The sequence below is a fragment of the Anas platyrhynchos genome, chromosome 5, assembly GCF_047663525.1.
Source record: "Anas platyrhynchos isolate ZD024472 breed Pekin duck chromosome 5, IASCAAS_PekinDuck_T2T, whole genome shotgun sequence".
Classification (NCBI taxonomy): Eukaryota; Metazoa; Chordata; class Aves; order Anseriformes; family Anatidae; genus Anas; species Anas platyrhynchos.
The window spans coordinates 47,779,335-47,803,308 of NC_092591.1; the positions used below are offsets into that span (position 1 = coordinate 47,779,335).

General features: G+C 44.0%; 2 protein-coding genes across 6 annotated transcripts in view; one reads left to right on the forward strand and one right to left on the reverse strand.

Annotated features, from left to right (window-relative positions):
• Nucleotides 1-17,861, forward strand: CCND1 (cyclin D1). Of its 3 annotated transcripts, XM_013102661.5 has the most exons (6): nt 1-150; nt 583-942; nt 2,487-2,702; nt 3,216-3,375; nt 8,775-8,923; nt 14,416-17,861. In XM_013102661.5, exons 2-6 carry the CDS (start codon nt 745-747, stop codon nt 14,569-14,571), a joined length of 879 nt encoding a protein of 292 aa, XP_012958115.1. In that variant the 5' UTR covers nt 1-150; nt 583-744; the 3' UTR covers nt 14,572-17,861. The 3 variants fall into 3 exon arrangements, with proteins under 3 accessions (XP_012958115.1, XP_038036380.1, XP_038036381.1); XM_038180452.2 differs by lacking the exons at nt 1-150; nt 583-942 and adding an exon at nt 1,618-2,311; XM_038180453.2 differs by lacking the exons at nt 1-150; nt 583-942 and adding an exon at nt 1,618-2,311 and having other exon boundaries at nt 16,294-17,861.
• Nucleotides 11,516-23,974, reverse strand: part of LTO1 (LTO1 maturation factor of ABCE1) — a 22,041-nt gene continuing 9,582 nt past the window's right edge. For 2 of the 3 annotated variants that reach the window (XR_011809774.1, XR_011809773.1), the window contains one exon: nt 16,395-20,956. The gene's annotated coding sequence lies outside the window, so the exon portion shown is untranslated. Of the gene's footprint in view, nt 12,521-16,394; nt 20,957-23,974 lie in introns of those variants that run through there. The other variant, XR_011809772.1, reaches the window with a different exon arrangement.

A 23,974-nucleotide genomic window follows, 5' to 3' on the forward strand; every position in this document is an offset into this window, starting at 1 on the left:
TCATTGAGGGGCTGTGGAGTTAAAAAAAAAAAAAAAAAAAAGGAAAAAAAAAAGAATGAGGAAATGGGAGAAAGCTGCTCCCTTGGGATCGACTACAAAGGCTGCACGTCCAGGTCGGGAGCACGTGTGTTTAAAGGACAGATCTTCCAGGTACGCATCGCGGAGGGCAGGCACGGTAATTGATAAGGGAGAGCGAGGCGCTGGTGCTGCCCGGCTCCCCCTCCTTGGCGCCCCCAGTAAAATAATACCAACCGCGTCTCCCTGTATTTATATCCATGTGTGCCTGTGTGTGGCCTAGCCCCATTCATCATTTGGCTCCCACTGCAGAACTCTCTCCATTTTTAAAATTATGCATGATACACTGAAGAGACAATTTGGGTTTCCCCCACCTCTCCCTTGCCCTTGAAGAAAGCAAGCCCTTGTCTCATTTGCATTTGCATTAAACCCCTGCTCTCTATAAGCTAAGCAAAGGGGAAGGACTTGAAGCCTATGGGATGGCTTTAGGGCTCTGCCCCTTGCTTTTGGCTCTCTCTCTCTCTCTTTCTCATTCTCTCTCGTGCTTTGATCTCTGCTTAACAACAGTAACGTCACAGTTTTGTTGGAAGTTAGAAAGTTTTGCAGCCTCCAGAGGGCTGTAGCGGCAGTAGCAGAAGCAGCATCCAAGGGACTCCTGGAAGGGGAAGAGAGAGAGCGAGAGACTGACTCAGTCCTTGAGAAAACTGACTCGAGACGAAGGAGGCAGACATGGAACATCAGCTGCTGTGCTGCGAGGTGGAGACCATCCGACGAGCCTACCTGGATGCCAACCTCCTCAACGACAGGGTGCTGCAGACAATGCTCAAGGCGGAGGAGACCTGCTCGCCCTCGGTGTCCTACTTCAAGTGCGTGCAGAAGGAAATCTTGCCATATATGAGGAAAATAGTTGCCACTTGGATGCTGGAGGTCTGTATGCTCCGGGGGGTTCCGCGCCGCTCCCTCGCCCCCCGCGCTCAGCCCCGGCGCTGCCCGCCCGGCCCCGGCTCCGGCTGCGGCTGCGGGGCCGGGGCTGCCCGGAGCGGCCCCGGGCCCCCCCCCCCGGCGGGGCGGCCGCGCACCCCCTGCCCGCGAGGGCCCCGCTCCGGCGGCGGCCGTGCGAGGGGAGCCGGGGGCTGAGCGCGGCCGGAGGCGGCCCCCGCCCGGCTCCCTCCCGGCCCCGCCGGGCAGCCCCGGGCCGGCCCCGCCGCGCAGCCCCCGGGCGGCTGAGCGCTGCCGGGGGGTTTCTTTAAAATTAATATCCCTGTACACGTATGCAAGCGCTGCCCGTGCCAGTATTACGCGCCATCTTTGTTCTTTTATTGCAGAGCAAAAAAAAAAAAAAAAAAAAGTGTTTATTAATCGGCAGAAAATTAGAAAGTCCCGGGGAGCGCGCCAAGGGCGGCCGGGCGGGCGGGGGGGAGCGGGGCCGGGGCCGGGGGAGCGGGGCCGGGGGCCGGGGGGAGCCCGGCGGGGCTGCGGGCAGGGGCACGGCCGGAGGGGCTGCGGCGGCCCCCGGGGAGCGGCGGGGTGAAAGTTTCTTTGTTCGGCGCCGAGGGCGGCCGGAGCCGCGGTGCCCCCTCCGCGCCGCGCCTGTGCCGCGGCGGCGAGCCCGGCGGCGAGCCCGGCCGGGCAAAGCGAGGGGGAAAGGGCCTCGGGCAGGGGCGCGACGCGGCCGGGGGGGCTCCCGGCTGGAGCCCCAGAAGCCGGGCTACATTTTCGTGCCTTTTGGGCGGCCCTGGGCGCCCGCGATCTATTTTTAATTAATTTTTGAAAGCGCAGTGCCCTGCCTCGCTCTGCGAAGCGTCGCGCCCGGCCGCGCTGCGGGGCGGGAGAGGGAGGCGGTGGATTTCACTTCGGGGAGCCCCCCCGGAGCCCCCCCGGCGGACCCCCGGCACCGGGCTCGGTAAAGGACCCCCGCCGCTTCGTTTCGGCTTTTTTTCGGAGCCCGGGGGATTTTTTAAATATTTTTAAATATTTTTTGAAAAGATGACGTCTGGGGAAATGAGGCTGGACGCCACCTTTGTGTCTCGACCGGAGAGGGGGAATCGGCGGCACAAGGGCGAAGGGGATGGCGAACCCCACGCCGAATAAACGGGGCCGGGGGCCAGCCCTGCCCCGCAGCCCGCTGCCAGCCGGGGGGGCTCCCCTCGCCCTGCCCGAGCCCGTTTCTCCCTTTTTTCGTTGTTCCTTGCAGGGGCCGCCGAGACGGGGCCAAACCTCCCCGGCGCTTCCCCCCCTTTTTACCACGCATCGCCCGCGGCTTTCTATCGCCGCGTTTCCCCCCGCTTTGTCCCCGGTGACTTTCTCTTTCATTTTCCCTGATGCTCCCCCCGTGCCCCCGGTGCTCGCCGTGCCCGCCTCTCCTCCTCCAGCCTTGCCCTGCAGAGCCGGGGCCGGGGCAGGGAGGCAGAGGGCGCCTGGCTTTCGCCCCCGTTGCATTCAGCACTCAACGACCTCTCTCCCTCTTGCAGGTTTGCGAGGAGCAGAAGTGCGAAGAGGAAGTTTTCCCCTTGGCGATGAATTACTTGGACAGATTTTTGTCGTTCGAACCCCTCAAGAAAAGCCGCTTGCAATTGCTCGGAGCTACCTGCATGTTTGTGGCTTCCAAAATGAAGGAAACTATTCCTCTGACCGCAGAAAAACTGTGCATTTACACAGATAACTCCATCAGACCCGACGAATTACTGGTAATTGCACGCTCAGGCACTTCAGGCGCAAACGAAGCCCCCCCCCCCCGGGGCCGCCGGCCGGGACCCCCCTGCAGCGGGGCGGGCGGGAGGGGGCTGCCGGACCCCAGCGCCCCGGGGGGCCCGAGTGGCCCCCACCTCCCCCGACAGCCGCAGCCGGGGGACGCCGAGGCCCCGGCGGCCAAACGGGGCCGGGCCGGGCCGCCCCCCGCTCCCCCGGGCTGCGGCCCCCGGGGCTGCCCCGGCCGGAGCCGGAGCCGGAGCCGGGGCCGGGGCCGGGCTGGGCGCGGCGCGGGCGCCCCCTGGCGGCCCCGCGGGGTTCGGCGCTGCCCGGGGAGCGGCGGGGGGCGGCCGGGCCCCCCCTGGCCGCCAGCCCCGAGGGGGGCTCGGTCCCGGCCGGGCCGCGGCGTGGCGGGGGGCGGCCCCGGTGCGGTGCTGAGCGGAGCTAACCACGCTTTCCCCCTCTTCTTCTTCCTCCTCTCCTTCCCCCTCTCCTCCCTTTTGTTTTCGCAGCAAATGGAGCTGCTGCTGGTGAATAAGCTGAAATGGAATCTGGCTGCAATGACCCCCCACGATTTCATTGAACATTTCCTTACTAAAATGCCTCTGGCAGAGGACACCAAGCAGATCATCCGTAAACATGCTCAGACTTTTGTGGCTCTGTGCGCTACAGGTATGAGCCCTGCACGTTAAGCAAAGTGTGTCGCTCCCCTACACGTGCCCAGCCCCCGGCTCCTAACGCCTCCCGTAGCTATGGCCTACCGTGAGCCCCCAGGGCTGTGGGGAGGTAGTTTAAGCCCCGATTATTGCCCTTGTTGTTTGCAGAAGGTGGATTACTTTGCAGAGGTAAGCTTCTCAGAAGATACTTTTCTTCTGAGCTGAATGCGTTTGGCTGGCCGGGGTGAGAAGCGCCCCACTCTGTGTCCCAGCCACCGTGTGCAGCCCTGTGCCCCAGGATTCGTGCAGGGGCTGCAAAAGGCTTGCTGCCTGTGTGGGGAATCCCTCCGTGCAGATCCGTTCTCAGACGGCCTTTAAAAGAGGAGGGAGACTTTGCTTGTGAATAGCTCTGCGTGGGGGTTTTAAAACTTCCCTCTCCGAGTTGCCTCTTCCCCCTGCTCCGTGGCGGCGGGTTGGAGGAGGGCCACGCGGCACAGAGGCTTTCCTGGCACCAGACCCAGCCCCTGCCATCTGCACCCCTCTGACCACGTGCTGAGCTGGAGCCATGTGCAGGGGCGGCCTCCAGAGGAGCCAAAGACGCCGACCGCTCGCTAGGCCAGGTTTGCAGAGGCCTGATCTTTGGTTTCAAGGGCACCGTGCCTGCGCGCGCTGGTCCTTTGAAGTTCCGTGTTTGCATGCGAAGTGTGTGTGTGTGTTTGTACGTGTACCGGCTTTACCCGCTGAACCCTAGCAAAGTGGGAAGGAAAAGCGTTTTGGGAGAGCCGTTCTGATCGCCAGATCTCGCGCGTCCCGCAGGCCGGAGCGGAGGAGCAGGGACAAAAGAAGTCCTAGAGGGAAGATATTCTGTTTAAACAAAACGTGTTCGGTGCATTTGCTTTTCGTATGACAAGACAAATCCAGGAATGGCAAAGGAATAAGGAAGAAGAAGCAGCCAAAGCAAATGTTCTTTTGCAGTAGCACGTAAAGAGGAATGCCAGACACTCTGTTAACACTGATAAAAACGTAGTGTAAAGGAGATACAGCGCTGTATTAAATGTTAATGCTCAGTAGCAGCTGTGCTAAAAAAGAGACCGAGCCTGCATTCGGACATGCGGTGTCCGCACTGGAAAACCTTGTTGGGATATGTGTGGTTAGTGAACCCAATTAACGCTGCATAGTTTATTTTCCAGAGATGGATTTGGTTTAAAAAAAAAAAAAAAAGATTGAAGAAAGATTGCAGGCACTCGGAAGAAAAAAGTCGTTTTCACAGAATCAGCCCTCCTGCAAAGCCTAAAGATAGAACAACCAAACCCTAACGGAGACATCTGTAAACACTGGCATTGCTCTCCATCTTGGGGCTAACATCCGAGCAGCGGGCAGCTCCCAAGTTAGCTTGCCTGCAGTAATGCTCCGTGTTCGGAGCGCTGCAACCTTCAAACAGCCTTCAAACTACCTGCAGCAACGCTTTGGGAAAATCGGACCTACTCTCCGTGACAGATTCTACCAGATAAGGCCGCTGGGACTCTGAAGGTGCAACTTGCTAAGTTTGACACCACCTCGGCCGTTTGCTAAAAAGAACAGCTACCTGGCCTCCCCTTTGGATATGGGGATGTTTAACCTAGGTTGTTGTGCTGGCAATGACAGGGATGAAAACAAGAGTAGTTCAAAGGTTGGAGACTTGCTAAGAGTCCAGTACTTTGATCTACTGTCGGTGTTGTTATGTTTCTTTTAGGAAGCACATCCAGAGCCTTTATTTAACACTGCTACACACCACAGCTGGAGAATGGATCAGTAAATGAGAACCATGTTCTGGGAGTTTTACTGAGCTTTTAAAAAAACAGCGCTGAGCTCACCAGAATTGGGGCCCTCTTCAGCTCCCTACTGAAGTTGGGAATATTGCCTGGGGAAAGAGCGCTCAGGAAGGCTGCCACTAGGCTCTGTGTTTTTATTGTTATTTTTGGATGTCAGGATTCTCTCTACCTCTTGCTTTCCTCATATCTTCTTTGTTGGCTAGTGAAGATAACATGTGGCTTAAGTAGCATCTGGACTTTGCTTTGCTGTTGCTGGGTTGTGTTGTATCTCCCTTTGCCAAAACGAACCTAGATGGACTGCAAATGCGTTGTGCTGCCTGGATGCTGTGGGGCCCGATCCAAAGTCCACTGAAAACACCGTGAAACTCGCTGAAGTGGCCTCAGGGGCAAGCGCAGTGTATCCTCAGTGTGAAGTGTACAGCCTGCGTCCTCTACCAAAGGAGGGGCTCGTAAGAAGAGGCGGCGAAATAATGCTTGCTTAGAAAATAAAACCTCCGCCAGTTGGCTTAACAAGGCGAAGGCTGTGGAAGTGTTCGTGGATGAGTGTGCATGTGTGTTCGCTCCAGAAAGAGAAGGTTACGTTGCAAGGTGAAGTTGAGGGGAATTCCTTCTAAGCTCCCTCTTCAGTTGTCTGGCTAGTAGAAGTGGATTTGTTTGATTTGGTTTAGTTTTGAAAAATCCATTTTCACCAAAGGATGTCTTTGTGCTGTGGTAGGTTTGGGAGAAAAAAGAGAAAAAAAAATTACCAGGGGTTGTTTGAAGTTAACACATAATTGAGCTTAATGAATGGGGCTTTGGCATGGCCGAGCAAGGCAGGGAGAGCTCAAAAGGAAGCAGGCCTCTTTTGGCCCAAGTTAAGACCAGTGTTGAGGGAGAACTGCAGCTCTATACAAGCATAACAATGAATAGCAACAAATATTGGAGCTTCAGCATTTCATTATGTTCCTCTGGTTATCAAAACATACCGGGCTCCTTTTATATTATTATTATTGCTATTATTACTGTTGTTGCTTTCCTCCTTTCGGATGGAGAAAGAGAGATCTCCCTTTGAAACAACTGTGTTACAATTCTCCTATTCTCTGGCCTTTATAAAATTGGGAGTCTCAAGGTATGTGACCAGTTGGAACCTGTTGCATCTTGCAGCAAGTGATTTATGTTCGCAGTTTTGATTTGCCTCAATGAAAAGATTTTCATTCATAGCCCCCAGCTCTCCAGACGGATGGAATTGCTGCTCCATTTAAAAAGGAAAAGGGGTGACTCGCCTTGTTAGGAATTTTTTTTAAAGCGCTGCAGCGCCTATATGCCTGCTTTGTCCTCCCTTCAGGGTGGCTGGCATTCTTCTCTCTCCTCCCCCTCCCCTCTCTCTCTCTCTCTCTTTTTAACAACGCTGAAGTTGTTTATTCTTTTTGGATGAAGTCTCAGATAGGCTACTGGGGATGTGTGCTTCAATTGATGGGGCCCCCTACCCCATTGTGGCTGTGTCAGGTCTAATTCATCTCACCGAAGCCCCCTTGTTCCTGGGCGCTCAATAGCGCAAGATGAGGCGATGGAGGCTGACAATGATGCCACACTCTTCACTTGGGGGCATCCAATTACAGGCGAGAGGGGCCCCCTGATTAATATGCTGAAATTAGTGGCCTCTGCCACAAATAATTCCTTGTTGAGTTGCAACAAAAAGGCAGTCCATGCTGCTTGTCTGGAGTGGTTATAGGGACAGACACAAACTGGTCATTTAAACTTCATTATCACTTTTCCACCTTGGAAAGAATGAGGGTGTGACTATGAATTCATGTTCTTGTTTACTGCTCCATTTGAAAGAAGAACGCAAATATTAATGCCAAACGTGATCCTGCCAGGACAGACCCCTTAAACTGACACATCTTGGTCACCTTCTGTTTGTGGAAATCGGCAAATACCGGCATGAAGTCGCTGCCACTGCATCCCCTGGATCCTGAATCTTGGTGGCGTTCACAGTTGCCCACTGAAAGCCCTTAATGCTGAAGTCTACCTGCCGCTGTGTGTCAGTATTTCAGCTGGGGACCATCTCTGGAATGCTGGTGTTGTCAGTAACCGACCTGAACTATTTCGTTTTGGGCAACGATAGAAGCTTGCCAGGAGGTGTGTGTATTTGTGTCTGTCCGGAAATAGGCGGATTAGGAAAAAGGGGTAAATTACATTTGTTTTAAACACGGTAGCGTACACGAGATGGCTTTAGACCAAGCTTGCCTTGCAGCTTGCAGTACATCACAAGAGTTTGGCCACCATTAATTGTATTGGTTTTAATTTGGAAGGTTCATAGGACGCGGGGTGAAATGCCCTTTTGAAGGTGGGTATTGGTCTGAGCTGCAATGGAGCATCAGAGATGTCTGAACAGATTCAGAGAGAGGACTTCCACAGAGTCCCAAAGTCTTTAGTTTCACTGGTAAAACATTTACACAAAAGTTATTTTATCATAATAAAGGAGATGCATGATTTAATACTTAAACTGTTCCACTGAGCACTCTAAGCTGTCCATGCCTTTGATTTCATTCAAGGGTTTGACAGATGGTTTATATTTTTTCGACCCAGAGGAAGTTGTATTCTGATAAAAGCTGAAGGAATGTATCTCAGGTTCTTGTGTATAATGTGGCATTTCCCTTTCTTCCTCACAAAATTAGATGTTTACTCGTGCCACTTATTTCCTTTTGTTTCCGATTCTCTTCTAAGGTGTACGCTGCCACGGATCAAACGCATTCCTGTTCTGCAGAAAGAGTCTTAGCATTAAAATGTGGATTATTCTTATTAAAAACACACACACACACACACCAAAAACATGCTAAATGGCAGAGATAGCCCCTTAAGGAATCATGGGAGTGGCTTTGTGGAGAGACCTACAGCAATGCAGTCTGGAAGGGGGCCCAGCCTCTTGTCAGCATGGTGTCACATCAGAATGTAACTGATTGTCCGCCAATTCTTGGGACCCCCGTCACTTAGTTATGCCACATTTACATTAAATCCCTGTTGCCAGGATGGATGGCAGCCACTGACAAGAGGCTAGGTTGAGACAAAGCATTTTTAAGATGAAACCTTAATTTAAATATGGATTATCTGCCTCCTGACGGGGTTAAGCACTCTTTCTCTTTCTTTCTTTTTGTCGATGTTCATTAAGGCTATATTCCTTTGAATGTCAGTGCAAAGGTTTCTGCTTTAAAGGGCCCAAGGACTCCTGATTAGAGTGCACCTAGGGTCTGACCGCGCGAGCGCAGGTTCTCTCGGATGTATAGCGCTGTTGACCCCAGTGGCATTATCTGTATGAGTAACGTATTTTAACATTCGAAGAATGGGGGCCCTGCTTATGATAAAAATCCCTGAAGGTGAAGCCTCCCAGGCTTCGTGCTAAGCAGGGCTACTCACTCAGCACAGTTGCTCGCGTGGCTGAGTGTCTGCAGGTCGGGGCCTGTAGCGGTGCGGAGCAGGAGGCAGCTTCTGCTACCATTTCCCTTCCTCTGGATGCAACAGTTGGCAGCTGAAGCCACGCTGGTAGAGGAGAGTGTATGTGTATGGGCAGGCTTCTCCTAAAGCAATCATTTCAGTCTTTTTTTTTTTTCCTTCTTTCTTCATACAGATGTTAAATTTATTTCAAACCCACCTTCCATGATCGCAGCTGGCAGCGTGGTAGCAGCTGTACAAGGCCTGCATCTGGGGAACACTAACACTTTCCTCTCCTATCAATGCCTCACACATTTCCTATCACAAGTTATCAAATGTGATCCGGTAAGTGACTCTTCTCAGTTGATCTCCTGCCTTAGAGTTTAAGAATGAATGTCTGCTTGCTGCGTAGTAGCTAATCGGGCAGTAAATCTTGATAAAGGTCAAACCTCAGAGTGGGTTTTTTTTGAAGATGTTCGCTTGTGTTCGTCCTAGTTACTTAGCTGTCCTTATAGCCATTAATAATCAGTGATTACACTGCTGCAGGTCACTGATAGGAGTGCCACATCCAGCTCTGATGTTCGTGAGAGGTGTATCTGACAATGCCAAGGAAACCCTGATCTGATTTTGAACAATTGCAGAAGCTGTATTTGCTTGTAGGCAATGAAACCAGCGGTCTGTGTAAAACAAAACTTTTAAAATAAGGCAAGGAAATAGTTACTGAGATTGCAATAAATGGACCTCGTGGTATCTCTGACCTTATCTTTGACCATTCTTGAGGCCTTTTATTGTGCCAAGTGGTGTGAAAAAGCCCTTCTTAAAAGAGTTCTAATGATCTAATTTGGTTTATTACGTGCTAGACCTGCACAGTAGCTGGTATTGAATTCCTTTTTGGAACAAATGTTTGTCCCACGACTTTCTGACAAGGTAGATGGTCCTCACAGGACTCTCATTTTGCCCTGCAGCTTCCAGGAGATGCACATCAGTAACTAGTGAGCAATAAACCTTTCATGAGTGAATGGGCCAGGAAGGGAGCCTACAAGGAAGACCTAAAGTCAATGATCCATGTCATAATGGTGTGTGAAGTTGGGGCAGAGTTGAGCTTTGTTTTGTAACAATGTGGAAGACCAATAAATAGATGCTTTAAAAAGGTTCTTGTGAGGTCTCCAAGCGCTGGACAATGAGTCAAATAAAGACAACTCTGTGGTTAGCGGCAGAACCTTTGAGATGCTGTTAAATTATTTTACACGTTAATAATTTAAATACATGGAGAGCTGTATTAGTCCAGACCCTTCAAAACTAGTTTTGTGTAATTGGACTTCGTTGACAGGATTGAGTGATTTGTGGAAAGACAAATGCATCATAGTGAATTACTCACAAAAGAGTATTTTACGTTAGACTATGTGAAACAACTGCTGACAAATACCATATCACAGACTATTACTTTGATCACCTTTACCATGCTTCAGAAATTGGCATGTTATTTTTTGCTATTTAGATTACTGCAGCTAAAGTAGTAATGGATCCAGTGCTGGTATGTTAAATACTGTAGGAACTTCAAATGCTGAAATCATACGCTGTAAATATCCCGCTGCTCAGTTTGGTGGGCACATGTCATACTTTTAGTGAGTTTGTGAACAGAGTAGATACGTGAGTGTATGGTTGGCCTCTATCCAGTGCGAGATATTCGAAGCAGGTACTGGGGACAAATACTAGGCTTGCTATCAGTACTGATAGTACCTGATTCAAACAAAAATATTACTTAATCATTCCTGATAGAGAGCATTGAAATAAATTCTCTTACATCTTGGAGAACAACAGCATGTCCTTATGTGACTTGACTTAGTTGATGACAGAGCTCTTTTAAAAGAAAAAGAAGTTTTACCAAGAAGAGAATGAATGCTTACTGCTTTTTATTGTCCAGAGTCATTGTAAGGTCGCAATCTGTATGACCTGAACTTAAAACTAACAGCTTTGAAAGGAAGTAACTCCCTTCCAGCTTTTATTGCTAAATATATTTATGTGTTAGAGCAGCTAGAGTTAGAAGCGTAAGGGTTTTTGTATATGTTACTACAGAAAATAAGGAGCATAAATTTTTACCTTACGTACATGTATGTTGTCGTGTTTGTAACATAATAAGGGTAGAGCATCTTTCACTGCTGCTGATTGAAATAGAGAAAATTGTTCGGTTTCATACACAGTGCGATTCTGCTGCAAAGAAAATTCCCTGTGAGACCAGCCCCTGTAACCCTGCTATTGCTTGTACCTGTTCCGCTAGCACCTATGTGAAGTTTGTTATGTGATGGTTCCCCTTGTCAGACTGCACGATTGAATACGCTTTGTATTGCATTGTCTTGAAATATTAGGAGCATGCATTTATTAACAACATGGCTAACGTTCTCCCAGATTATCTATTAGCTAGAGCAGCTGTTTGATTTCAGGTTACATAATTACGCTTTTTTACCTTTAGTCTCAAAGAAAGCTGAATCTAAAGTAAAATGAATATCACCTGATTGGAATTCCTTTATGGTTCATGTTTACATTGGTAGGAGTCCAATTTCCCATTTTGCCTTTGATCAGGGGTAATTAGAAGTCAGATAATCACAATTAGAAGTCTTGGGCTGTCTTCCATCATTCTATTCTTGACCCCATCATCCAAACAGATTGAATTTTACCTGACATTCATTTCCAGGCCAGAAATTTGCTAAACTAGATTAGATTGGGTTTCCATGCTGTCTGTTAGTACATTGGAATTCGTCTCCTGCCTGCCCCTACTCAGAGGCACCTTCAGACATGTGCTTGTTATCCAGAACGGGTCAGGCAGTAACAAAGGATTTTCAAGCAGCTTCTTTTTTTGTTGTTGTTTGTTTCCTTTAGTGTATCTGACCCTGGAGTCTGATCATGTCTTGTGTGTTAAAGGTATTTGACCACTACTAAGTCTAGTCTTTTTTTTTTCCTTTTATTTTTTTTTTCCACTGAGGAGCTTAATTAATCCAGGAAGGGTTTATGACCTTGAACAAACTGTGGGCATTGAAAATTTGGGTAGTGAAGCAGAAAAGTTGTTGGGAGAAGTTATCAGAATAATGCACAAGTTCAGTATTTGCTTTTCTGTGTTAGGAAGTATTTTTGCTAAGAATGAAAAAAGCTTTCATTAAGTTGGTCACAGTGAATTTTATATTTTGCAGTTATTTTTGCTAGTTCTAAGATTCCTGTAGACAAACTACTCATCTAATAGTTATCTGAATAAAAAATGATTTGAACCAAAATGCCTAAATCACTTAAAAAAAAAAAAAAAAAGATTCAGTCATTTGTAACATAAGAGTACAGTTCATAATAAATTGTAAGGATTATGTTTTACAAAAATACAGATATAATAGGCTGTACTCTGAGAATCTCACAGGAAAAAAAAAGCTGTGGTCAAAAATTACCTTTAAATGATGTAGTCCTATGTAATTATTCATGATTGGAGTCCAGAGGGAGACGAATAGGTAATTTAAAGAAATCCTTTTGAATGGCTTGAATTTTCAGAGCTCAAACATGCTATAAGCAAATAGCATTAAAAACCAAACCAAAAATGGGATTTGCTTTGGTCTGAAAATAAATTGGCTTTCAATTTGGAAACACTACCTTGTTATAACACTGCCTGGCACGCTACCTTGTTGTCACAGAATTATCCACAAAAGTGTCTGGATTTGTAAAACTGAAAATCTCCCCAAACCTCTGTTCACCTACTATTTAACACACCCAAGTGCGGCTGAGGTACGTGCTGCAGGACACACGAGTAGGAGCCTTGCAGTCAGGCCTGGGCTGTTGCATCTTGCGACGGGGTGAAGGGACTTCATCGAGATCTTACTGTGGAGGCCAGAGGAATGTAGGGGCCAAAGGCATCATGACTCTAGGATATGAGGCGTTTCTTTTTGTCATTTAAAACGCTGTGTGTCTCTGTCAAGAGGAAATATTACACTAGGGTTTAAACCAGAAAAGGTCATAGGTTATGTGTTTTCAGTGAGCTGTAACTGATGGTCTGATCTGCTTAGAGGTAGGATTAACCTCCCTCTCTCTCAGAAAGGACTTGCAGAGAATTGTTTGCTTGGGTTTCTAATCTTATTTTACCCCAAATGCCATGTGCCCTTATTGGTGGCAGAGGAGATTCTTGTGGTAGTGGAATCAGTGAAAAGCTGGTAGATCACACAAGAAGCCTCTGAATGAAGGCAGAATTGAAACTGGGAAATAAAGAAAACAGCAGGCAGGTCACCCTCTCAGGAAAACAACATTCATTCTCAGTCATGCACATCCTAACACTTTTGACGGCAATTTATCATGGAAGACTGGGTTCACCGCAAGGGCTAACACATGTCATAGGTTAAATCAGAAAAGGCGATACTTAAAGGAAACTTCAAAGTCCTTAATACACAGAGTTAAATATGTTGGGAAAAAGCGTATGATGTTTGTTGTAAAGATAGGAGTAAACAGCATGCTGGAGGAATTTTGGCAAAATGTAGTGTGATTGTTTTGCCTGTTTGAGGCACCAGTTGTGTGTCCTTGCGATGGGTGTATGTGGCGCTGAGGAACACAGCTGTAATGTGCAGGAAGTTGGACAGGTTGAGCTCGCAGGCTTTCTCCAGATTTCCTTGCTGTGGACCAGTGGGTAGAATTGGCCATACCTACTCTGGGTATGCTTTAATGGTTGGGGAAGTTTTCCCTTTTCCCGCAGGAGAAGAGCACTTGGTGCTTTTAATTCAGGCTGAAGTGGGTGCAAAAGCGAGGCCCTTGCACCCTCCCGGGCACTTGGCAGGGTTGTGTAGACATTGAGGGCTGAGAAACTGGTTGTGAAATGAGGGGAAAAAAATCTCACCTGAATTGAGCTGTTAAGGTGACTGCAGGAGCAAACTGAAAGCTTGGCAGCACTTTATAATGCATGGTTACAAAGATGGTCAGTGGTGGTCGGTGATGTTCTGTTCAGATGCTTTCTGAGTCAGAAATCAGTTCACTAACCTGAGCTGCCCACTGCTGTAGCTAGTAGCGGTTGGCTGGCAACTTCAGGTGTGTATATCTAAATAGAAAAATATGGCACTTCTATCTAAGAACTTTGTATCATCAGACCTCAGCCTGGGGAAGCCACCATTTATGGCCATCCCTTGTAATAGAGTGCACTGCTGAAGTTTTTTTTTTTTTTTTGCGGTAAAAGTAGAAATCATGACGGCATCAGCAATACTTGGACCAGCCCTGACTCCAGCCCAGTTTTATGTCTTTTCCGTTACATTTAATTATGATTTGATTCACAGTGCTGTCCAGTCAGAGAGCTTGTGTTTTTGAAAGGTCTAAAAGACTGAGGTAAAAGATGGTACGGATGGATTTGCACGTAACTGCTGAAGTGTTAGCAGCCCAGGCAAGAAGCACTGCAGTAAAGCTCCAACAGGCAAGCTCCATCTTGCTGTGCCAAGGCCCTGCCAGGGAAGCGAGTGCCTGTGTGATGGTAGCGGAGCGCTCATCGTGTTCCTCCTGTAGTGCTGAGACTAAGAGCAAACTGAGAGCTGTCCTTTGTCCAGAGGTCCGTGTATGGAGAACGCTCGCATTGGCCATGAAATAGATGGCAGGAGTCAGTTACTAAGTGCGGGATCCAGGTTAGCACCCTGCAGCAATTTGGGTAGCTCATCCAGTGCTCTCACTAGTTAGTGTTCCTCTTGCTCTTCCTGCTCTCCTTTGAGTGTGCTGCCCTCCCAGATAACGTCATTGTATTTCTCTTGGCTTTTCAAGAGATGGTACGTGGTCTGTGGTCTTTGTATTTTTCTAAAGGACCCTGGGTCTTTTTTCTCCTTCCATTTAATCTTCTCTAGGATTGTTTACGAGCCTGCCAAGAACAGATCGAATCCCTCCTTGAATCCAGTCTACGCCAGGCACAGCAGCACAACGTATCTTCAGAAACAAAGACTGTAGAGGATGAAGCAGACCTTTCCTGCACACCTACTGATGTGCGAGATGTGAACATTTAAGAGGACTTCTTCTAATGGGTTTGCTTGGCAAGAGAAGCAGACAAAGAAAGGGCATCTGAGAAGGAATCAGCATCAGGATCTCCCCCCCAGAAACCCTTTTCTCCAGGACATTTTTATACCAGAAGGGAAAACCCGTCTTGTTATATTTTTTCTTGCTCTGTCTCCCTTCCATCTGTGACTTCAAACAAACAAATAAACAAAAAATACCCCAAAAACTGTCTTAAAAAAGAAAAAAATAGTATTTGCATTACCCCCAGGGGTTTGTGCTACAAAAATAGAGGATTTTATACAATAATAATCAACTAGTTTTTATATTAAAGTGTTCTTGTCTGTATGTTGTAAAAATAGGCATTAACACACAAAATGTCTCCAGGGGAGGTATTAGATTTGATTTCTTACATATAAAACAAACCAACCAACCATTTTTAAAGTAGAAGAGGGTTTTTTTAGATAGTAAATGAAATATTCTTTTTTTTTTCTTTAAAAAGCATAGCTTTAACGCAGTTCTAGGCTTTTCTGTATCTTGCTTGCTTATGCATTTAGTCACTTTATAATTCATCTGTAAATGTTTATTTTATTTCCTTAGGTTTTTTTTTTATCCTCTTCACCTTATAAATGGTTAACGTAACCCATAAGTTAGTGTATGTTAGTATACAGCATTATTATATGTTAATCTTTTTGTGTGTGTGTGTGTGTGCGTGCCTGTGGATTGCCTGTGCATTTGTAGGGTTCCAGCTTAGCATTGTTGGGAAAGGCCAATGTACTACTCATACGATACTCTATTATAAAGAGAAACCGAAATAGTGACATAATATATTATATTTTTGTAATCTTCATATTTTTGTAGTTACCTGTGTAAAAATGCTGGTCTGACCCCGCAGATATTCAGCCTAATTATGGTCAGGTTCAATCCACAGTTTAGTCTTTTTTTTGTTGTTGTTTGTAATATTCTAAAACCATTCCATTCAAAGCACTTTCAGTCCATTAGATATAGGAAATACATTCTTTTATTGTGTGGGAATTTTTTTTTTTAATGGAATGGTTTGGAAATATATTAAGTGCTTGTTCGCAAACTTGGAATTGCAAGGCAAGTGCATTTAACTATGGTGTTAGAGGAAAGGTGATTTTTTTTTTTTCGAAGGTTGCGTTCCAGTGAGAGAAATTGCATTCACAAATTGCCAGGATATCTTCCTATCCTTTTCTATAGAAAAGTTGAAGTTTAGAAATCCTTTGGTGCCAACACATCTTTATAAATTAGGGGCCTTAAAGGTTCACATATAGGACACATAGTTTAAGGATTTTCTTTAGATGTTTTACAGCTGAAGGTTTTTAAACACTAAAATATATAATTTATAGTTAAGGCTAAAAAGAATATTTATTGCAGAGGATGTTCGTAAGGCCAGTATGATTTGTAAAATAATGCAATCGCCCCTTTTTTAAAAAAAAATCTTTCTACCCTTGATGTTGCAGTTTTAACACAGCTTAGTAAAGAAAAAAAGGACACTTCAGAGACCAAACCCAAAACAAAGCAGTCTATTTGGCCCCTTACACATTTTCAGTAGCAGTCTAACCATGAAAAAAACGCCATAGTTAATAGATACGAAAATTGGAGTACTTGAAAGAAGTTCCTATTCCAGTATATGCCCCCCCCCTTTTTTTTAATTTAGCTACAAATAGAAAATTTGCACATCTTGGCTATGTATCTTTTTATTATTATTTTAGGAAGTAGCTGAAGGGACGTGGACATAGCTGTTGAAGTTGATGCTCGAGGAGAATGTGATGGTGAAATGTATGTGAGAAAACTGCCGCTAAGGTGTTGATTGTAAAAAAAAAAAAAAAAAAAGAAAAAAGAAAAAACAGAAAAAAGAAAAGGAAAAAAAAGAAAAAAAAAAGAAAGAAAAAAAGAAAAAGAGAAAAGAATAGGAGCGGATGCTCCATTTTTATTGAGCTGCTATGGATAAATTCCCAGCATGGTTTGAAAAAAAAATTAACATTGCTTTTCTGTATCTTTGTCATTGTGTTTTGCTGCTATTTTGTGGATCAGTTTTTTTTTTTTTTGTTATACAATGTCATATACTGCCATGTTATAGGTTTTAATTTTCTCATAGAAAATTATATTATTGACATCATTTTTTTGTAGATTTTTTATGTGATCAATTTTTACTTAATGTGATTACTGCTCTATTCCAAAAAGGTTCCTGTTTCACAATACCTCATACTTCAGTTAACCGTGTCTAGACCAGGTTTTAATGTTCGTACACAGTGCCTCATAGTTCTACTGCAAATGGAAATGCATCGAACGTTATTCTGAATGGGTCTCGCAATTTGCAACTAGGTTGCATTAATTTAAAATGGCAGACATTTCAGAAGATCAAGTAATGTCAGTTTTTATGGTGTTGCGCATTTTATAAAGCTGGATTCTTTGTCTGATCTGGGGTTTATTATCATAGTAGTTTTAAGCTGTGTTATTAGCCACAAGTGATATATGAAAGGTGCATTATAATATAACTCTTGTATGCCACCTGATGCGCTTACCCATCAATTGGGACACATCAGTTGGTATGATAGGTTATCTTCTGGAACTCTAAGTATTTTGTGTGTTTAATCTGTTATGATATACTAGTTTTGTTTTTTTTTTTTAATTATAGCATAATGCTAATTTAAAAAGCCTGTAAATCTCATAAATAAGCCAGCTAACAGAGTTGTATGCTGAAGAATAATCTAGCTGTTGCCTGTATGCTGCTAAACCAAAACAGAATTAGAACTCTTTGAGGCAAATGCAGTTAAGATCCTACATAGTGCATAAACAAAGCATTGCAATGCTACTAGCAGTCGCAGGACCCAGGAGGACTGGATACATTCTGTCCAAATTTCAGGAACATTTACTGCTTACCTCATAAAACACTTCTGTTCGTGGCATCTCTGTGTCTCTGAACCAAACATGATTACTGAGTTAGTGGTTGTCAGTTATATTATGTGTTACACTGAGTGGCAGTGTGTACTGCAAAATTCTTTAACTATTGTATGTACTAAAAGGCCAAATCCAGATAAGTGGGTTCATGTGCCAACAGAGATGCTTTATTTGTCACATTATTATAACAATCTGTAGTAAGCAAGCAATTCAGATTTGTACATTTTTATATTGTACTTATTGGCATCACTGGTCTGAAATGCACATTTTCACCAACAGACCTGTAACAGACAAGTTTCCAGCAAAAAAAAAAATCTTAAAAAAAAAAAACAAAAAAACCCAACAACCTAAAGTCTAGAAATAAAATTGGTAAAACCCAGTGTCTGCTTGTTGTGTCTTTTTATTACTTTCATGAATGCTGAATGGTAGTAACTACCTAATGTAATGAGTAAGCCACGAGACATTTTCTCATTTTGACTCTCCGTGCTTTAATAGTTGCAATGCTGAAAATTTTCTACTATTATTTTAGGAAAGTGTAGGCGTTTTTTAGAAATGGGTAGGTGACTGGCTGTCACGGTAATGTGTATTTTAAAAAAGCAAAACAAGTATTTGCTTAAGATTATTTTAAACATCTAAGGTAATTACTCAGAGTAAAATACCATTTGGTGGTTCTTTTTAATAAAAGGTGAAATAAAGTAGGTGTTTGGTACAGAATGCTTGTCTGTATTTATTTATCAGTGTAAGGTTTTGTGTCCTAGAATACATTAATAGAAAATAGTTTTAAAAGAAGTAAAGTTAAACAGCTTTATTTTCCTTCCCATTACCTCTTACAAAGCTTATGCATACTGTTGCATTGCTAAGATAATAAAAAATTAGGAGCTACTAAATCTAAGAACTGGACTTGAGAAGGACAAAAATGTAACAGTAATTACATGTGATTATTTATAAAACAAAACGAGAAAAACTTACAACTTGTGTCCCAGATGCGTAAATGGGATGCATGTTACCAATTGCTACAACTAGACACACCAGAAACAGCATATTCCTAGTGATGAATGGTCAAGCTTTTAACATATGTATTGACTATTTACTCTATGAAAACGTGATGTCATTACTGGCTTTAAAACAAATACATGTAAAATATCAAGTGCTTGTCTCTCAGATCAGATACCTGTTTATCTGCCTTCTGAATTTCCCACTGACTGAACTTCACAGAACAACTGATTCTATGCAATAGCTACAGTAAAGGAAGTGAAAAATGAAAACTCTTTAAGTTAACATGAGCGTGTTGGACACAGTCTAGTGCTAAATCAGCTCGTCCTACTGCAGTTACCAATAGATGGGAAGCCCCCTGTATCAGAAGAATCACAGCTGAGCCTGTATTAGCTTGATTTCCCAGCCACTTCAGACAGAAACCTCAACCACGTGGCCTACCGTAAGCTCACAGATGGGGAGGTTCCGATTTGTACATAGTGGGTCTGCAATTTTGTCCTTCAGAGATCAGGACCTCCTCTATATGGTCAAAAAAAAGGCTTTTGTATCACTGATGACCAACCCCTCTAATTTCAAATATTTTGAATGAAGACATACATACAATCTTGATTTGGGACAAAAAGCTTTTTGCTGAAAAAAATTATTAGAAATTTCAACCTGCATTTTGTTTAACATGTTAAACGTTTTTTGCCTTTTCTATGAGTATTTTTAATCTATTAAACTGACTGAGGTTATTCGGTGCTTTGAACAGGTTTAAGCCCACAGTCAGCTCTGTTAATTACATTTTCCTTCTCTTAAACACCATCTCTGAATGGAGCCTACTAAATTTGAATGTTGGGTGAGCTGTGCCAATATTATTCACATTGGAAAGGATGGGACAAGAATGTAGCAAGAAAAACAACTTACTATAGGCTGTAAAAAAATATGCACATTCAGCTAGACTATGCTCTAGCTCATTTAAAGGAAAAATGCTATAGCAACATCAGATTGAGAAACCTATGTAGAAAAATCTCCAAAAAGCATCCTCAATTCCACTGCTGCATTTAGACTGACAAAGCTTGTACCTTTACTAAACATTAAGTTCACGTATTCTTTACTAAACAAAAAAAAAGCTGTTAAATGTAAGAACTTTTAAATCTACTTACAGGCAAGTGTATTTGGCACTGTAAGTGATGGAAAACTTCAGAACGTAGGAGAGAAAATGAAGTTTCAAGCTACTAACTCAAAGGAGCATAGACGTGACCCAGGTGTGTGGGCTAGATACTCTGATACAGGCTTCTAGCAGTGGCATTGAAAAGCTACTATGGGACAAAGGCCATAAAGCTATAAATGATGGCACTATAATGAATTCACACCAACATAATTTTATGGGAAATTCATCTTTTCAGACAAACACGGTGTTTTTATGATCCCTCAAACATACCTGCTAATGGTAGTTACAGCAGCATGACAAATATAAGATTCCTATCTGGCTTTTGACTGAGTTCCCCCACAATATTCTTATATAATAATGAGAAAGGGATCGCAAAGTTTTTGACTGGATTGCACTGAAAACGTAAGGCTTGCCAGACTCCTCATTTTGCTCTTTACGTTAATGGAGTACAAATGTAGGAGCAAGACAGACATTACCCTTCTGCTTCTTTAATGCAATAGCCATTTAATAACAAAAAACAAATAATTTCTTGATGATCCCACTAGCATTTGCATAGCCATACCAAGAAATCACTAAGTAGCCATAATTTTCAGGAGCGCTCTTACCTGAAGAGGGAACTACTGGCAGAAAGACTGGGTGCTCGCAGTATATCAGGAATAAGGCACAGACACAGCATCTTAACTCTGCACGTGCCCTGCTGACGCAGAGGCACCACCCGCAGTGCATGGTCTGCTCCTGGGGCACACGCTGTGCACACTTCCACTGAACTCCTGTATTATATAAGAAAGGCTTTAATGTCATCTTCAGAGCACCAATTCCTACACAGAAGAGTCCCCAATTTTTTTTTTGGAGCAGTCACTACTGTACACAGATTAACACTAACAGCTTTACCTTTCAAAAAGTTGCATCTCTGGATGCAGGAAGTTGTATTTAGTAGCTGCTAGAGGTATTCCCTCTTACACGGTGTGAAAAAAAAATAAATCCATTTGTGTGGATTTAATCTCTCTTCTCACTTTACTTATGGCTCACACTACTTTCTCATTTATAATATCTTTGAAGAAATACAACTTATATTTATTTCAGGTAAATGAAACACACATGTAGCAACCCATCTCAAAAACCGAACATCAGTCTGCACACTCACTTGAAGACAGAAACAAAAGATCATACTCTCTCACGTTCACAATGCATACTAAGAGACAGTCAGTCAGTACAATCTTCCCTGCTAACACGTCTGTCGCATTCTGAAGCATACCTGAAAGCCAGAGACTGCCCAGTCAAGTAAGACTTGGACTACATCTGCTCAGCTCTGACTAAGCTGGCATGAACTGGAAAAGAAAGAAGCAAAATATGAATTCAATTAGGCAAATGTTTCTACATTCACACTTGGTAACAGATTTGGGGTGGGAGACTGTATGGTGATGGGAATCTCCTCCCCAGTAGTAAGATGCCTTCAACACAGGTAAAGCCAAACAGAGCAGCCTGGGACTGCTCGTGGTGACAATCAAACACAGGAAGAAACAACTGGTTACGAGGCTTGGGGCTGCACAGGGCTCCACACACGGATATCTAACACAACTGAGAAAGCAGAACCAAAGGTGGAGCCACCCCACACGTGGGCCAAGCTGCAAGCCAGGACCTGCCACGCTGACTGGTCTGGGCAGGAGTCCTCTTCCCTGGGCCCATGTGGTAAAGGCCGAGAGTTTGGATTTGTATGTGGGGTGTGTGCATATCACAGAAGAGAACTGCCATCTACTCACCATTCCCAACCCAAGCAACTAAATCTGAGGTTATATATTGCTGAGTGGTGTGGCTTTGTTATTTCTCCCACCCCAGCTGACTGCCCTGTGACACTTGCCTGAATCCACCCAAAGGCTGTACACCGCTGCTCGGCCTCTATGACAGCTGACAAGTCACCGTGGCCTGTGAGATGTTGCCTGCAATATCAGCATCGGTCTTCAAGAAGCCGGGCTGAGATGGGCAAATCATTTAACACAGGCCACTAAGTCACCACCAGAGCATTACGACAATTCGCCCGAGCCAGTGCAACACAAGTGACCTGGTGTCCTAAGTCACGGCTCTGATGGTAAACTGTCTGAAACAGACAATTGAGCATTTTGATGTTTTATTTCTCCTTTTATTAGATTTTATCACTGAAGATTGTTTGAAGATGTGGTATTATTGTGGTATTATTTTTGAACAGCTTTTTTGCTCCTTGAATACACACAGTCCACAGTTCTTTGCATTCGGTTGCTGGCCACGTTAACTACTGGAGACTGGTCTCTTCAGCAAATTCACGCTACTCGTTATAGGTATGTTCTCTCTACAAGCACAGGCGTAACATCTTTTAAGTTTTCCAGAAGGAATCAACAGCTTTTTACTCAAAAGTAAACATTATTTCTAATAAACCTACCACATTTATTTCATGTTTTCAACTTAATGTACCTGCAGCTGTTTCAGTCATTAAGTAGGATCACTTTGTTCCTTTTAGGCAACGCATTTACCAGCCATGTATTAATTCTGGTTTCTCTTTTCATGGCAGTCCTTGGACTGCAAAGGATCAAAAAGATTCCTCCCTTACAATATCTTTCTAATATAAGTGAAACTATTCACCTGCCTTCATTCCTGCATGATAATGCCCAACAGAGTTGTAGAGTCAAACAAGTATATGCCAACTCTTGCATGCCTGTGGGAACACAAGTGTTCTCTCATCTTCAAACAGTTCTCCAAACATCTAAATATAGTCCTTCATGTTTTTAAACCCCTCTGTAAACATGCTTCAGGTGTATTCAGGGGCTCTTTCCACATCTCCCATAATTCTGCCGAGGGAGCATCATTAGGCAAATTATAAGAAATTCTCATTGAAAACATCTCTCCAAATTTTTCTCTAATGTTGTTTCTCTCTCATTATTTCTCAAACTAATTGATGTTACTGGATTTTTTGCAGTTTGTCCTCATCTTATTGCATAAGAGAACTTAAGTATGACATACAAATATAATGGGCCAGATGCTCAACACACCGTTCCAGCTGTGTACCTACAGTGAAACTGGTTTATGAATTCCCAAGTTGTGCTCAAATCATTCTTCATCTTACTAAGCTGTCCTGGATATGACACAAAAATGATGCTCAAAGTCCATGTGGTTTTAGGATGACAATGTGCTTGACTAACTGCACCACAACCAAGGTGTCCTCAAGAAGAAAATACACTGCAGATACAACCTCTAGCTTTCCTATAAAAACAGAGTGGCATTATATTGATTCTTAATTCTAATATTCATTCATTTTCACTTGTATTTCAGAAACTAACAAGTGCTTATCAACTTTTTTTTTTTTTTAAGGTAAATGGGGGTCTCAAAAATTCAGTGTCTGCACATACGCTACAGGAAAAAAAAGCCAGTTTAGAGAACAATGTAGGCATGTGTTTTTAAACTACTGTTCGTGCAGTCTGGTCAGGACTATGTGACACAGTATACAGTGTTTTGTCATCCAAGGAATGTCTTTGATCAAGAGTTTATGCAAGAAGGAAAAAAAAGCCATGAAACCCTAATCCGTTCCCACAGTCCAGTAAACGTGAGCTGGACAAACAGTGGACAATAGCAGTAAAGCTTGCTGCTGGAACAATAGCTGCAACTAAAAAAATTAAAGGGTTGCTGACTCACAGTTCCTATAATCAAGAAAGATTCCATGCCTTGTTGATTATTCCACAGAATCCTGAAGATGCTGAAGGTTACAAATTGTAACTACGTATTACATGGAGATAAAGCAGCAAAATACGCTGCTAAACAATCAAAAAGAAAAAAAGACAAATACTGACGTTGATTCTGCCTAGTGCAGAGCTGAGATGCAAAAACTGAATAAGCAATCTTCTTTCTGCCTAAACAGGACTTTTGCTAAAAGTAAACTCCGTAATTTTATTACAAACTAAAGCAGTTTATTTCTTTCTGACAGTGCACTACTATTCTAGGTGCCATCCATACAAATTCTACACTACAATCAAACTTGCTGATGTTTCAGTACAAAAGCTACATGCTATTTCTTGTACTTATTCAGGAATCTTCTGCAGGTAATTTTGTCATGCCAAAAAAACAGCCACACAGAATTGTGGAGCTGGTTCATTACTTATGTATATGAAATACGATAGAACAATTAAAAATACTGTACAGCAAGCCACTTCACAATCAACTGACGCTTACTATGGCTTTAATGTATTTCATATGAGAGTGAACAGCCACTACTCTGTATTAATGAGGATTTCCAAAGCCTTGTATGTTGGCTATGTTCAGGGGCACTTAATGACCATGTTTCCATTTGCAGAGTACTACCTCATTTGGCAGAGCTGTGTGTT